Source organism: Cynocephalus volans, chromosome 1, assembly GCF_027409185.1.
Source record: "Cynocephalus volans isolate mCynVol1 chromosome 1, mCynVol1.pri, whole genome shotgun sequence".
Taxonomy (NCBI): domain Eukaryota; kingdom Metazoa; phylum Chordata; class Mammalia; order Dermoptera; family Cynocephalidae; genus Cynocephalus; species Cynocephalus volans.
In genome coordinates, this window is record NC_084460.1 from 80,316,449 (window position 1) to 80,334,135 (window position 17,687).

At 38.1% G+C, this 17,687-nt stretch overlaps 1 protein-coding gene across 1 annotated transcript in view; it reads right to left on the reverse strand.

Annotated features, from left to right (window-relative positions):
- Positions 1-13,831, reverse strand: part of DHX36 (DEAH-box helicase 36) — a 55,525-nt gene extending 41,694 nt beyond the window's left edge. The window contains exons 1-2 of the mRNA XM_063099571.1: positions 13,546-13,831; positions 5,196-5,320 (exon numbers count right to left, since the gene is read on the reverse strand). Of these exons, the coding sequence (XP_062955641.1) occupies positions 5,196-5,320; positions 13,546-13,776 (356 nt within the window). The 5' untranslated portion in view covers positions 13,777-13,831. The remainder of the gene's footprint in view (positions 1-5,195; positions 5,321-13,545) is intronic.
- Positions 13,832-17,687: the final 3,856 nt, after the last annotated feature.

A 17,687-nucleotide genomic window follows, 5' to 3' on the forward strand; every position in this document is an offset into this window, starting at 1 on the left:
AATACTAAGGAAACTGAGTGAGATACAAGAAAACTCAGTTAGACATCATGATGAAACGAGGAAAAGTATACAGGACCTGAAAGAGGAAATGTACAAGGAAATCAATGTCCTGAAAAAAAAATGTAGCAGAACTTGCCGAACTGAAGAAGTTATTCGGCGAAATAAAAAACACAATGGAGAGTTTAACCAACAGGCTTGCGGAAGTTGAAGAGAGAACCTCTGAACTTGAAGATGGGCTGTTTGAAATAACACAAGCAGACAAAAAGAAAGAAAAAAGAATCAGAGACATTGAAGAAAATCTGAGAGAGATATCAGAGAACCTTAAGTGCTCAAATATCTGAGTCATGGGTATTCCAGAAAGGGAGGAAAAAGGAGATTGCATTGAAAACATATTCAACAAAATAGTGGCAGAAAACTTCCCAGGTATAGGAAAAATCACAGATCTTCAGATCCAGGGAGCTCAACGATCTCCAAACGTATTCAACCCAAAAAGGCCTTCTCCAAGACATGTTATATTCAAATTGGCAAAACTCAAAGACAAAGAGAGAATCTTAAAAGCTGCAAGAGAGAAGCGTCAAATCACCTATAAGGGAGCCCCAATCAGGCTAACATCAGACTTTTCATCACAAACCTAAAAGCTAGAAAGGAATGGGATGATATATTCAAAATACTAAAAGACAAAGATGGCCAGCCAAGAATACTCTACCCTGCAAAATGAAGGGCAAATAGTATATTTCTCAGACAAACAAAAACTGTGGGAGTTCACCACCACACGACCAGCCTTACAAGAAATTCTCAAGGGAGTACTGGGTTTAGTTCCTGAAAAATAACTACCACAGCCATAAAAACCCAAGAAAAATCAAAACCCACTAGTATAAAAAAAATGGCATTCAGGAAGAGAAAACAAACAAACAAAAAAACGCTATCTACAACCTAAGGAACCAACAAACACAAAAAACAAACAGTAAATCAAAGAGCAAGGAACAAAAGACAACTAAGACAACCAAACAACCAATAAAATGCCAGGAATAAATCAACACCTTTCAATAACAACTCTTAATGTAAAAGGCTTAAATTCCCCCATCAAAAGACACAGACTGGCTTACTGGATTAAAAAGGAGGACCCAACTATATGCTGCCTACAAGAGACCCACTTCACCCATAAAAACTCACATAGACTAAGAGTGAAAGAATGGAAAAAGATTTACCATGCAAACAGAAAAGAAAAACAAGATGGAGTAGCTATCCTTATATCTGACAAAATAGACTTTAAACTAAAAACCATAAAAAGAGACAATGAGGGACACTACTTAATGATAAAAGGACTGATGCATCAAGAAGACATAACAATCATAAATATGTACACACCCAATGTTGGAGCAGCCAGATTTATAAAACAAACTCTATTAGACCTAAAGAAGGAAATAGACACTAATACCATAATAGCAGGAGACCTGAACACCCCACTGTCAATATTAGACAGATCATCTAGGCAAAGAATCAGCAGAGAAAAACAAGATCTAAACAATACTCTAGACCAACTGTACTTGGCAGATATCTACAGAACATTCCATCCAACAACCTCAGAATATTCATTCTTCTCATCAGCACATGGATCATTCTCCAGGACAGATCACATATTAGGTCACAAATCAAGTCTCAAGAAATTCAAAAAAATTGGAATTATCCCATGTATTTTCTCAGACCACAATGGATTAAAACTAGAAATCAATAACAAACGATACTCTGGAAACTATACAAACACATGGAAATTAAACAACATTCTACTTAATGACATATGGGTCCAAGAAGAAATCAAGCAGGAAATCAAAAAATTTATTGAAACTAATGAAAATAATGATACATTACAACAAAACCTGTAGGATAGGGCAAAAGCAGTATTAAGGGGGAAATTTATTGCATTAAATGCTCACCTCAGAAGAATGGAGAGATGGCAAGTGAACAACCTAACACTTCACCTTAAAGAACTAGAAAAACAAGAACAATCCAAACCTAAAGTTAGCAGACGGAAAGAAATCATTAAGATCAGAGCAGAACTTAATGAAATTGAAACCAAAAAAACAATACAAAAAATCAATGAATTAAAAAGTTGGTTTTTTGAAAAGATAAACAAAATTGACAAACCATTAGCATGGCTAACAAAAAAAAGAAGAGAGAAGATTCAAATAACAAAAATTAGAAATGAAAAAGGCGATATTACAACTGATTCATCTGAAATACAAGGAATCATTCGAGACTACTATAAACTATTATACGCCAACAAATTTGAAAATCTGGAGGAAATGGATAAATTTCTGGACACACACAAGTTCCCAAAACTGAACCATGAAGACGTAGAAAATTTGATCAGACCAATAACAATAAAGGAGACTGAAGCCGTTATCAGAAGGCTCCCAACGAGAAAAGCCCAGGACCAGATGGATTCACAGCAGAATTTTACCAAACATTCAAACAGGAATTGACACCGATTCTTTACAAACTATTCCAAAAGATTGAAACGGACGCAAATCTCCCAAACTCATTCTATGAAGCAAACATCATCCTGATACCAAAACCAGGTAAAGATATAACCAAAAAAGAAAACTACAGGCCGATATCCTTGATGAATATAGATGCAAAAATCCTCACTAAAATACTAGCAAACAGAATACAGTAACACATATGTAAAATTATTCACCACGATCAAGTGGGATTCATCCCAGGGATGCAAGGTTGGTTCAACATACGCAAATCAATAAATGTGATACACCATATTAATAAACTCAAACACAAGGACCATATGATCATCTCTATAGATGCTGAAAAAGCATTTGATAAAACTGAGCACTCATTCATGACAAAGACCCTCTATAAGTTAGGTATAGAGGGAAAGTATCTCAACATAATTAAAGCCATATATGCCAAACCCACTGCCAATATCATCCTGAATGGTGAAAAGCTAAAAGCTTTTCCTTTAAGAACAGGAACCAGACAAGGATGCCCACTCTCACCACTCCTATTCAACATAGTGTTGGAAGTACTAGCCAGAGCAATCAGAGAAGAGAAGGAAATAAAGGGCATCCAGATTGGAAAAGATGAAGTCAAACTGTCCCTGTTTGCAGATGACATGATCATATATATCGAACAGCTTAAGCCCCTACAAAAAAACTGCTGGAATTGATAAATGATTTCAGCACAGTAGCAGGATACAAAATCAACACACAAAAATCAGTAGCATTTCTTTTCTCCAATAGTGAACATGCAAAAAGAGAAATCAGGAAAGCCTGCCCATTTACAATAGCCACCAAAAAAATAAAATACTTAGGAATTGAGTTAACCAAGGAGGTGAAAAATCTCTATAATGAGAACTACAAACCACTCTTGAGAGAAATTAGAGAGGATACAAGAAGATGGAAAGATATCCCATGCTCTTGGATTGGAAGAACCAATATAGTGAAAATGTCCATACTACCCAAAGTGATATACAAATTCAATGCAATCTCCATCAAAATTCCAATGACATTTTTCTCAGAAATGGAAAGAACTATCCAGACATTTAGATGGAACAATAAAAGACAACGCATAGCCAAAGCAATGCTGAGCAAAAAAAATAAAGCTGGAGGCATAACACTACCTGACTTTAAGCTATACTACAAAGCTATAATAACCAAAACAGTATGGTACTGGCATAAAACCAGACACACCAATCAATGGAATAGAATAGAGAATCCAGAAATCAACCCACACACTTACTGCCATCTGATCTTTGACAAAGGCACCAAGCCTATTCACTGGGGAAGGGACTGCCTCTTCAGCAAATGGTGCTGGGATAACTGGATATCCATATGCAGGAGAATGAAACTAGACCCATACCTCTCACCATATACTAAAATCAACTCAAAATGGATTAAGGATTTAAATATACACCCTGAAACAATAAAACTTCTTAAAGAAAACACAGGACAGACACTTCAGGAAATAGGACTGGACACAGACTTCATGAATACAACCCCAAAAGCATGGGCAACCAATGGAAAAATAAACAAATGGGATATCAAACTAAAGAGCTTCTGCACAGCAAAAGAAACAATTAACAGAGTTAAAAGACAACCAACAGAGTGGGGAAAATATATGCAAAATATATATCTGACAAAGGATTAATGTCCAGAATATACAAGGAACTCAAACAACTTTACAAGAAAAAAACAAGCAACCCAATTAAAAAATGGGCAAAGGAGCTAAGTAGGCATTTCTCTAAGGAAGATATACAAATGGCCAACAGACATATGAAAAAATGCTCAACATCACTCAGCATCCGGGAAATGCAAATCAAAACTACACTGAGATACCATCTCACTCCAGTTAGGATGGCTAAAATCCAAAAGACACTGAATGATAAATGCTGGCGAGGGTGCGGAGAAAAAGGAACTCTCACACATTGTTGGTGGGACTGTAAAATGGTGCAGCCTCTATGGAAAATGGTATGGAGTTTCCTCAAACAATTGCAGATAGATCTACCATATGACCCAACTATCCCACTGCTGGGAATATACCCAGAGGAATGGAAATCATCAAGTCGAAGGTATACCTGTTCCCCAATGTTCACTGCCGCACTTTTTACAATAGCCAAGAGTTGGAACCAGCCCAAATGTCCATCATCAGATGAGTGGATATGGAAAATGTGGTATATCTACACAATGGAATACTACTCAGCTATAAAAACGAATGAAATACTGCCATTTGCAACAACATGGATGGACCTTGAGAGAATTATATTAAGTGAAATGAGTCAGGCACAGAAAGAGAAATACCACATGTTCTCACTTATTGGTGGGAGCTAAAAATAAATAAATAAATTCACACACACACACACAGACACAGACACACACACACACACACACACACAAAAGAAAACGGGGGGAGGGGGAGAAGATATAACAACTATAATTCCTTGAAGTTGATATGAGAAGCAAACAGAAAGGACATTGTGGGTGGGAGGGAGGGGAGGGAGGAGGGAGGGAGGTTTCGGTGGTGGGCCATAATAATCAACCACGTTGTATATCGACAAAATAAAAATTTTAAAAAAATAACAAGAAAACAAAGTAAAGATGTTATTTTATTACCTTTTTTTTTCTAGCCAGTGCTATGAAAGAAGTGTTACTCTTTGCCTATTATTTCAAAAAACATTGTTTTACCCATGATCCTCAGGAGCAAACCAGGATATCTGTGCTTCTGAATCTTTATCATTCTTAGCTTGAACAGAATTCAGCAGCTGCACAATTTGCTCTTCTCGGCGTTCATCCATGTGTACCACAGCTCTCTATTTTGTTCAAATGAAAAAGCATCTTTGTCAAAATAAGAAAGCATATGCAAAATTATTTGATAAATAAAAAGAAAGACAAAGTAACATATGTTCAACAAACATATATAAAAGAAAGTTAAAGTTATCCACACTTGCTCTCTAGCCCAATCCCACTTCCTAGACCTGATTGTTAACATTTTTGTATATGAGTATCCTTCTAGAACTTTTCCTACCATGCACCTATAAAATTAGCTACAATATAATTGGCAAAGAAATCATATTTATGTCCCTTCTCACAACTTTGTTTCTCCTACCTTCTACCCTCACATACTAATTACTATAAATTTTTCTCTACCTTAAATTTTCAAAGTTACTAAACCCCAAATATTCTGTTAAAAATAAAGCTGAAAACTGGAAATGATATTTTGGTTGCAATGAGCATTTGAAAGTTCTTACACTTAAAAGAAGAACAAATTGGGAAATAAAAAGCCTGGGTTCAGAGGGAGTAAATAAAATCAATCAGCGCTCATGGAGATGGTGATCCAATGTGGCCAATGGAACAGGTGCTTCAGAGAATGAGAATAAAAAACACACCAGACTGACAAAAATAAAGGGTCTTGCTGAACGAAGAACATGTTTAGAATCCTGAAATATGCACCGAAGAAATTTAATTACAGGACAAGGTAAAAAAAAAAAAAAAAAAAAGGAATGAATGTCAGACCCAGTTCTTTAGGGACTTTTGTTCTTTAGATATATCAAGTTCAAAAACAAACTCTTGAAATCTGTGGGCCTACAAACCTCAGTTCTTTAAGATCCAGACTTAATAACGTGTGTATGAATCCATAGGCAACTGGAAACACATGAAAAGAGTGCTGAAAATGAGAGTCTGTTAGTTTAAAGAACTAAAGGGGGAGGAAGGTGAAAGTAGGAGGGTACTTCCAAAAGTTTGTGGAAAAATAGAATTAAAAGATAATACAAATCTTTTCATGAACTATTTGAGGTATTCTCATATGAATGAAAAGATATAAGTTAAAAATAGGAGTAAAGAAACCTTAAAACTTAATGACTATTTAAGGAGGCTGGGTAGAAGGCAAGAGGAAAGAAAAAATCAAAGACAACTGTTTCAAATTCAATGTTGGATCCTGAGAGAACAGCAAGAAGATCACTAGAGGAAGCTGCTGTGTGACAGTGTGCATTTTTATGTACATGTGGTGGTGGTGAAGGTCAAATAGAATGCTAATTTGTATTTTTGGCAATTAAGTAAAATGGTGAAATTTCCCAACTGTAATAATTATTAGGCAGATGCAAATATGGCACTGGATCACTGGAGAGATTTTATGCTTTTAGAGTTATGATAGAAATTCTGAAGTGTGCAAAGAGCTAGAAGTTGAAATCACAGAGATATAGGAGTTCTCACAGTTTAGAAAAAATACCTCTTCCACAGAGATGGGAACAGAACTTGGACAAAGTCTGGCATTCAAGAGGCCAAAGCAGGAAAACAAGTCAGAGGAACAATCAAGAAGGACTAGTCAGAGAGTAAGCAAGAAACTAGGAATAGAATGATGAGCCAGCCCTGTCAAGAGAACAGTTTTAAAATGGAGGATTCAGATGCATAAAATTGCAGTTAGACATAACTAAGGCTAAGAACTGAAAAAAATACTATTGTATCCAGCGAGTAGGTAATTAGGAATAACCTTCAAGAAAGTGTTTTTGTTTTGGGGTGTGGGGATGTGGGGGGAGCTGAAGCTAAGAGACTAATGAAACAAATAGTAAACAGCAATGGGGAAAATGACCATTAGTCTGAAATCAATGGTGAATTACAGAACAGTGAATTTTTTTTTTTTCCCACAGCAACCCACAGTAAAACTCATGACCCTGTAAAAACATATACGAATAAGTAAATGAAAAAGTAATTTCACAAAATATCTCCTTTATTATGTACAATGTAAGCCATATCTTCTCTTCCATGTATTCTATCCCAATTAAACAAACAGTAAAAGAACTGGTTATAACAAAGTTTAAAGTTTAACCTGAAGTTTGAAAGCCCGGGTGGGGGTGGGGGTATAAATGGGTCCCAGTAGATCAAGTCCTGAGCATGTTTCAGACATACAGAATACAGAGGGTTTTATCAGACATTCTAATTCTAGGCAGTATAAATAGCTTTGTGAAGGTGCAAATAATCTGATCCAATAAAAATAACAAAATAGTATTACAATAAAAAAAATGAACATGAAGAAGCAAAGCAAATGAACTATCTACCCCTCCGTGCTCCACCTCCATCTTTGAAGGGAAAATGAGAGATTGATTTCAGTTGTGAGGATGACAAAGCTCTCTACTAGAAGTCCTCTTAAGTTTTCTTGATGTGTATGTCTGTTTAATCAGAAGACAACTGTATCTGTTATTCCAACGTTTTCAAGTTTTTCATGTTAACTCTTTACCCTGGATTTTGTTTAGTAGAGAATTTCCTGGATTGCCATCCCCCCCCCCCCCATAAAAGCACAAAAGACTATTCTAATTTTATGAGATTTCAGACCCACTGGGAAAAGCAGACACTGAACAATGTAACATTCTACAGAAAATAAAGTCCAAACTATCACAACAAAATCAGTTTTCTTGAAAAATCAGTTTCAGTTGATAGTCTTTTAAGATACCTTACACAATGCAAATGTTGCAAGTAATCATTTGCTAGTCAATAAGGAATTAGATCAATATAATAAACCCAGGGGTTAAGAGCGAGTATATCTTTCTACAAATGTACAGACAGGAAACGTGTAGTAAGATCTTGTTTTTATTACCATCAATTTAAAAACAGGTTATTCACTCTCCACATCCTATACTTTTTGTAATATTTCTGCCAGATATAATTCTGGTACATGCTAGATAATCCAGAAAATCATGTCAATTGAAGGAATGAATGGTTGAATCAATCTTCTACAATGAGCATGTATAATTAGCCCCTGAAAACATAATTTACACTTTCAAAATTAAAACACAATTTCCATTTTTTTAACCATCAAAGGCAAAATGGAACACAATTTACATTTTTTATGAATTATTTTTAATGAGGTTCTCACCACAATGGGGATCCAGAGGCTTCAGGCAGTGGCAAGAACATACCTAAATTCTAAACCTAGATCTTGCCTTTCTTTCTAGGTTGCCTCCCTCCCAAGTAACTTTCTTCCAGTTCCACCATCCTTCACTTTACCTCACTCCCTGCCTGAAGAATGTCAGATACATTATGTTTCATTTTATCATAGTATTTAATTTCGATTATTTTTCCCCTTTTCTCATCCTCAAATATTCTGCTTCTAGTTATAAGTTCCTGGTAAAGGAGACCCTTGATGATGTCCAGCAAATGGTTTATGTCTATCTTATCAACTTTCTAATTATCTGCAACTATTTCAAACTTTCTCCATTCTCTATAACACACCAATATCACCTCCCTGTTTGCCATCAGCTTTTCACATACAGTATCTCACAAACAAAAGCCCTAAGAAAGAAAAGTCACCAACAGGTTACCGCAAAAACCTAAACCCACCTGTATCAGAATGTATCCTTTCCTCTTTTCCTTCCTATTAAAGTAGAAGTGGATTCCATTTTTCTGTGTAAGGGTAACCCCTCCACCTGAGCTCTGCTATCCAACTGCTTTTACTTCTTCAAGGCTATCTCCTATTGAGATTTATCTTCCTTTCCTAAATCTCTAACCTCTCAGTAGTCATTAAGTAGTTAACCAATATTCTGGTTTACTTCTTTAGAAATATCCCACCCCTGAGTTAAGCAGGGCCATGTGAGTTACTGGTCAGTGAAATGCGAATGGGAGTCCCTAAGAATAAGGGGCAATTTACTGTACTCCCTCCCTGCTGCCACCAAACCCAGGGACACTTCAAAAGGGTGGAGGCATTATGAGCCTAGGTCTCATAAGGAGCAATGTAAGCAGAATCTTCAACTGAACCCCAGTAGTCAAGCAATGTGAGTAGAAAAAAAAGCTTTGTTGTTATGAGCCATTAAGATCTGGAAGTTGTTTGTTACTGCAGCATAATTTAGCCTACTCTGATTTCCTCTCCAGTGGCTGCTTCCCATCAGTATATGAACATAATCACATTTCTTCACTTTTAAAACAAGAATAAAAAAACCCTTTCTTGAATTATCCCACCCCATCAGCTAATGTCCTATTTTTCATCCTGTTCTTTGCTGTAATACTAGAAAATGCTCCATTTCCTCATCTCTCTTTCACTTGCCACCCTACTTCAATCTAGTTTTTACTTGTACAGCTCCACAGAAAGGGCTCTCACCAAGGTCACCAAAGACCTTGCTGATAAATCCAACAGACATTCCCAGCTCTTACCTTACAATATCTGTGCAGTGCTCGCCACTACAGATTACTTCCTCTTATTTTTATACTCCACTCTCCCTTAAGTGCTACTCCTGATTCCAACACAATCACCTCCTTATTTTTTTCTTTTCTGGCTGTTCCTTCCTAGATCCTTTTGCAACATTCTCTTCCTTGGCCTGTCCCTTAAAGTTTCGTGCTCCACATTTTACAGCTCGAGTGATCAACAGACCAGCAGCACTGGCATCATCTGGGAACCCATTTGAAAAGTGGAATCTCTGGCCCCACTCCAGTCCTACATTTTAACAAGATAACAGGTGATTCCTATGCACATTCAAGTTTGAGAGGCATGATCTACAGAATTCAAGCCACACTCCAACTACCATCTGTGGGCCCAGGAATTGCCAAATGCTCATATCCAGTCTAGATTTCTCTAGGCATCAGATCCACACAGCCTTCTATCTCTCGGAAATCTTCATTTGTATGCCCTATAATAATATTAAACTTACAGTATCCTTAGCTGAGCCTATCATCTTCCCTCAAAAAGTCTGATTCTTACAGTCATAAAAGTGTCATCCACTAACACTTCCTGTCCCCATCCCTCCAGATTAAAAACAAACAAACAAAAAAACTCACAAAATCGTTTTGAACCTATCTCCTAAATCACTTTAATCTATCCATCTCCCTCCATCTCCACTGCCGATGTCCTAATTCAAGCTGTCATCCCTCACCTTAATTACTGCAAGGGCTACTTAACTGGTCTCCCTGCACCAGGATTGCCTCTCTCTTCAATCCATTCCCTACACTACTACTAGAGTGAATTTAAATATTTTAAATGCAATCATTTCATTTTTTGTTTAAAATGCTTTAATGGCTTGCTACAGTTTCAGAGAAAAGTCAATGAATTTCAAGGTCCAGCTTATTTTTCTAGCACAGAGCTTTTCAAATTACTGTTTGTGAAATTATATTAAAGCATCATGACCATCATCAATAAAAAAGAGAACCGAAAAGTATAAAAACAAACAGAGCAATGTTTAGGTAATTAAGTATTATTGTACAAAATTTTGGTTTAGTTACACATATGTGTGTACTGGGAGTAATTTAAAACGTATTCCTTTTGTGGGAAGCGTCAGCAAGTTTGAAATCCACTGCTCTACCCTCATCTCACCACACTCCTATCCATGCTCTTACCTTTCAGCTCTTTGAACATGTTCTTCCTGACTTCTATGTTGTGGCACATGCCTCTGCCTGAAAATCCTTTCCAAATCCCCAAACTGCAAACACACATGCACTTTGCTATGTTTCAAGTTTCAGCATAAGGGTTATTGCCTCTGTAAAACCTTCTAAAATTCCTTGATTTGAGTTATATGACAGCCCATATTCTCCTTATCATAATACGAACAGTCCCTGACTTGAGATGGTTTGATATATGAGTTTTCAACTTTACAATGGTGTGAAAGCTATATGCAATTCAGGAGAAACTGTACTTCAAATTTTGAATTTTGATCTTTTCCCTGCTAGCAATATGTGGTAAGATACTCTCTTATAATGTAGGTCAGCAGCCTTGACCCACAGCTCCCAGTCAGCCACGCAATCACAAGGGTAAACAACTCTACAGTATAGGCTATGCTAAGCTGTGATGTTTTGTAGGTTAGATGTATTAAATGCATTTTCAACTTACAATATTTTCAACTTACGATGGGTTTATCAGGACATAACCCTATAGTAAGTCAAGGAGCATCTGTACTTTAACATTGTATCTTTACTTATTTTAATTGTCTGTAGCCCCTAACACACCACAATCTCTGCAAGATAGGAACTATATCTTATTAACACAATGGCTAAGATACTGTCTCAAACATATTATGTCCTCAATAAATATTTGCTGAAAGAATAAGAACGTATCATTAGAATACATTCACTTTGTAAACACAAGGATTATTTTAAAAGTAAAAGCTACGGAAATTCTATGTAGGAAGCACTCACAACAGGCTGAAACTGGTCAAAGGAAGAGTTAGGACAAAAATATTTACATTTAAAGGAGCTAGAGAGGTGCATTTTAGACAGTAAAACAGTAAGACACTGTAATAACAAGCAAAAATAAAGTATGTTTACAAAGGCTGTAATTATATCAGATTGGGGATATAGGCTCCGATAGAGGAAGTACATAGAGGGAAGCCTGATATGTTGAAGCCATAGTACTAAGATTCCCAGAAAATATATTAAGATGCCACTGACACATATTAATAGACTGAAACAGAAGTGATGTGACTTCCAATCTCAAGTTGTGAGCTAGGGAATGAAATGATCTAATTTTTCATTTAAAAAAATCACCATGGGTGGCTCTATAAAGAACAGACTTAATGAGAAGTGGAAGAGAGAAGATTGGTTAGAAGACTAGGAACAGAAAACAAAACAGTGGCTTAATCTATGTTAAACTGCCGTAGAGATAGGTAAGTGGTATATTAAGAAAAGAGAGCAGACAGATTTGCTGAAACGAAAGAGAAGAATCAAAGATAAATCCCATTTGGCCTTGGCAAGTGAATAAATGGTAGTGACTTTATTAAAATGAAGGTTTAGGGGTGGGGATGGAAATCAAGAGTTCCAGTCATTATATCCACTGCACAACTGGCTGTACCCTTCATGTGGAAATAACAATAAACAATTTTTCCTGACTTACTTAACTTTTCACCTGTTTAAGCTTATTTTCCCAACTAGACTGCAAGCTCCTTGAATATTATATTTCTTCAGATCCCTGTAGCAACATGCATAAAAGCATGTTTGAAAGAGGGTAAATAGAAGTTGACAAAGTTACTGTGTACAACATTTTACAGTTATGACTCAATTATTCTTCCAATTTCAAGATGGCTTAGATGGGCTTCCCCTGAATTTCAAAAACAAGTTTGCTCAATGAACAAGTTAACTTGGGACTGTCAAAGAAATAGGTTTTTAAAATTAAAAAAAAAAAAAAAAATGTGGTAAGTTGTGAAGATAAATGCTCAAGGTCCAAAAAACATTTAAATGAAAATGACATGGTTAAAAGAAAAATAAAGAATGGAATGACTTAGATATAGTAGCCTAAATGGTCATTTAATTACACGCTGGACCTAATATGAAAGTGATTATAATGAAGTAACTCAAAATCTGTTCTAAAGCCCATATTAAGAAAGCTTGTTTAATGATAAAAATTATTTTTTATTAGAGTGGGCCACCACTCAGGGGACTTGATGCTTCCTTTACTACAGACCTTCAAGATACAAATCAAACTGACAATCACCTGAAGAGAAAAAACTAAGCCAAATCAACTCTGGAAGTTTCTTACACTTTTAGAACCCTAAGCTTCCTTGTCAAAGAGGAGCTGCTAGTCAAGAAATTTCCCCACTCCAACATAAAAACAAAAAGTTTGTTTGTGGCAGATAATCTTAACACCAATAATAAAAACTGGACTATTTTTCTGAGCGATCCACATTCAAAGCAGTGCTCGACTGCTTTTGTTCCGAGCAAACCTATCTCTAACGCAGAAGGTCGCTATTTTCGATTTCACCATACAAAGAACGTATACGAAAGTTACAACAATTATTCTAGGGGAAAGGAAGCCAGACATACAACAATCCCAGTAAGGGTAATTTCGGTTGGAATCTGAATTTAACATTCGTTTTGTCCACAGTGCTCACGTCCTTCAAGCAAAGTATACATTCAGCCTGCAAACATTCTGCTCCGTGTCAGACTCTCGGCTGACGTTAAGCGGTGTAACAACCGCTAAAGGAAGCTCCTGCATAACACATTCGCACCTCGTTTACACTTCACAAAGCATGTGCTTCAATTAAGAAACAAATAAAAGGAAGAAGGGGCGGCGGGAGGGAAGAGGAAACCTGTCCTGCCTCATGCCCCCTACTATCAAATTTCAGGTTACCTCTTGCCTCTCCGCGTCCTTGTTCTTCTGTCCCTGTTTCTTCGCGTACCACAAACCGATTTCACGGCCCTTCAAATGCCCGGGATGCCTGCCCCGGCCTCCTCGACCACCCCCTCCTCCGCCGCCGCCGCCTCCGGAGCCTCGGCTCCCTCCGTGGCCCCCTCCATATCCTCCACTGGAGCTGCGGGGCCCGCCATCGCGGCCCCAATTCTGATGGTAGTCATAGCTCATTGTCACTGCGGACCCCAACCCGTGAGAACCCACAGCCACTGGAAATGGCGTCCGGCCCGGAAGCGGGTGCACATCCACTTCGGTTTTGCTTCCGGCGCCCAGCGCGAATGGGAGGGCCATGTAGAGTCACAAGCAGCCATTTCCGGTGACGTCACTGGCTGACCGCGGCGGAGGCCGGAGGGGCGGCTACGGTGGAGTTGTCTACTTTTGCGTCCCTGGAGGGCGAGCCAGCAGAAGGCTCGTGAGCTTTCTTTCCCCGGGTCCGGGAAATGAAGAAGTGGCTTTTGGGTGTTATTATTCCTCTTGGTAAAATCCGGAGTTTGCTTCCAGTTAGGCCCTGGATAGTTAGTAAACGTCGATTGAAACAAAAGAAATGGTGGGTCGTTGCACTGTCTCCTAAAAGTCTAAAGAAATTAGTTCGTCACACGTGTTGAAAACAGCCTGGCATCTTTCAAATATGTAATTAAATATAAAAGTGCCCCTGCCTCCTTTGAAAGATTGTCATTATTCACTTCCTTTATCCAGTAGCATAAGATGAGCATGTCTACCCAAATTCAGTACAGAGCGTTTAAGCAATGTAAATAAACAGCCGTTGAAGATCTATGTTCATTAGAAGCCATATACTACTTATTAACTAGACCACTGAGTGTCTTGTGCAAGCTGTTCTTGAATAATGAAGTGACTGGGCCACACTGGCTTCGATGTTCACCAGGCAATATCCAGTTGGTTTATACATGTAACTGATTTAAAGGTGATGGGGATACTCACTGAACAAGGCAAGTATGGCATGAGCTGGTTCGTTTTCTGCTGCTGATAACAGAATACCTGAAACTGGGTAATTTATAAGAAAGTAGTTTATTTCTTAGAGTGTTGGAGGCTAAAAAGGCCAAGGTCTAGGGAGAATATCTGGTGAGGGCCTTCTTCCTGGTGGGAGCTTTCTACACTGACCCATTGCAGGGCAGGGTATCACATGGTGAGGAAGGGCAAGAGCACTTTTTCAGCACCGCACTCTCCCGAGTGAGCCACAGGCTGGCCCCTAAGAGCACTTTTTAACATGATTACTTGCTCTGCTTGTAAAGCCACCAGTCCACACCTGTGATCTCATTAAACCATTAACCATTTACTCCATGAATGGATTCATCCATTCATGAGAGCATAGTCCTCACGATCCAATTGCCTTATAGGGGCCACAGCTTTCAATACTGCCACATTGGGAATCAAGCTTCCACACGAGCTTTGGAGAGGACAAACATTAAGACCAGAGCAGATGGGCAAAGAAAATGTAGGGTTTTGAAATTATCATTATTGTTTATCACTGGTCTAATCTCTGAGTTTCCTCCTTAGAGGGCAACAAGGGAATAGTGGAAACATTTTAAAATTGCCAGCTAATTTTTTATGGTTTCTTCAAAACAGTCTTGTTTCGGGTAACCATGAAGTTCCACTTTCTATTAGGCCTTTTTCTCTCCAAGATGTTGCTTGCTGTAAGAGATTTGGAGAAGGCCTATTTTTAATCATAGATGGCATCCCTTACATCTTTGCTGGTTTCTGTTTTAGGGTTGCTGGTCTGATCTAGTGTCTGGGCCAATGCATGTTAATGAAGGCTATGCTAGTGATCTCATCACCAACAGCATGCTCGTTGGCCCTGGCCAGTTAAACCTCACTTTAGGAATTGGTGTTCTGGATCCCCCTGAATTCAGCTGTCACTCTAAGTTGATTTGCTGGCAGGCAATCCATCTGAAGAACTCTGCTATAGGGTTGCTTGTTTCCATCCCAGTAATTTCTCTGGTAAGAATGCTAACTAGCATCATCACCTGCCTCTTCACCTCCCGTGCCATAAATGACAACTTCTGCATCCCTTCTACAGAAGGTTCTAGAGTGCTGTTATTGTTGCTATACAGCAAACCACCTGAAAATTCAGTGGTATAAAACAACCGTTAAGCTAATGTATTCCATGGGTCAGGAACTTAAAAAGTACACAGAGGATGGCTTTTCATTGTTCCAAGATGGATGGAGTTTCTTCTGGCAAGACTTGATAGCTGGGGGCTAGAATCATTTGGAGGAATCTTCACTCAACTACCTGGCAGTTGGTGCTGGTTTTTGGTCATAACCTTGGCTGACTATGGGCTAGTACACCTACAGATAGGCTCTCCATTTGGTGTCTCTGTGTAGCCTAGCTGAGCCTCCTCACAATATGGCAGGTTGGCTCAAAGAGCAAGTATTACAAAGAAAGGTGGAAGTGTACGATAGTTTTATTAACAGCCTCAGAAGCCACATAGCATTCCTTGCACTGTGCTTTACCAGTTGAGATGGTTACAGATGTCCACCCAGATTTAAGGGCAGTTAGGGCTTCACCATGTTATGGAAGGAGAGCTGAAGTCACATGATAGGCAAAGCATGTAGGATGGGAGATATTTCATCCTTCTTTGAAGATACAATCTGCATAAGTGCTAACTCAGGCTTTCAGAAACTATGTTGCACCATAATTTTGACAGTATTACATTGTGTCATCTTGCATCACAGACACTAGCACTGCTGTACATGTGACAACTAGAAGTAGGAAAAGGAATGATAATACTATAAATAGCATTTATTGAGTGCTTATTATGTGGCAGGCACTATGAGTAGGTGCACTATTTTTCTCTATTTTACTATAGTTAGGCCAAGAAACTTAAGGAATAGAAGGACTAAAAAGAATGAGCCTCTTCTAGGAAAGCATATCACTATTGCTGATACAGCTCATGAGAATAGTCCACTCCTAGGAAACTTAGAGGGAAAAGAAACATAGGTATTGGTAAGCATTCTTCATGCCTCCTTGCATTATTTAGCTTGCGTTTTCAGTTATTGAAACCTCATTTATCTATTATAGATATTTAAAAAACCCTAATGGACATATTTTGAATCCTCTCCCCTATAAGTAATATTCCCCATTAGACATTTCACAGTTACAACTCCAGAGAGGGGAGATAGTGAAGTCTGCCTTGGGAAAGGTGATATGAAGGAATGGAAACCCTTGGCACTTAGGAAGTAGAACAAGAAGCTTCATTATTATAGGAGAGTGTGGAGAGAGTGAGGAGGGGGAGAAAGAGAGGAGGATGTGGTTGTATCATGACCCCCCCACCTCAGCTTTTGCCGTGTGTCCTGCTTAGAGCTCTGAAAGTAGAGTATGCTTTGAAATACATATTTAAAAAAAATTTTTGGTTATAGCTTTTAGTGTATCCATTGTTTGTGCTAATGAGAAAAATGACTTACTGAGGCCTTGTGTTTTCCTGGAATCCTAGGAGATTTTACTTTTTCATGATCTCAAATTGATCTGTCCTCCTTTATGCCAATTTTTTCCGTTCCTTCCACCATCTTCTCTTGCTTCACTTATCATTGGGGAATGTTTCAGACAAGTCAGTATTTTCTCTTGGTCTTTATCCTGATTGGTGAACACTAAGGTCCTTGATCCAAGAATACCAAACCTTTGCTCTACCCAAATCCATCAATGGTATTCTTCTTGAATGGAGAAGAGAATTACGTCATCATCTAGGTATGGTTTCCATGTAACACAGAGAAGCCGAAGATCCATAAGTTTCATCTTTTATCTTAAAATTGTATATGTAATGCTATGGCTAAAAGGATTTTAGAACTAATCTAAATTATAATGCTCCTAGGCTCCCCTCATTCCCAACCTAATATTCACTCTAGAATAAACTGAATTCTAGAGAGTTTAAGTGTAGGTCAAGTGGTGGTAGAGTCAGGTTAAGAATCAGGGATTGAAACTAAGCCACCTCGTTTCTAGCCCCAGTGCCCTACCTTTCCATTGTACAACCAAGAAAGTTACACACCAGGAAAGGTTAAAGATTGTGGGCAAATCACTTAGAGTCCCTAAAAGAAAATAGATGGCAAACCTTGCAAGTGAGGGTAATTCA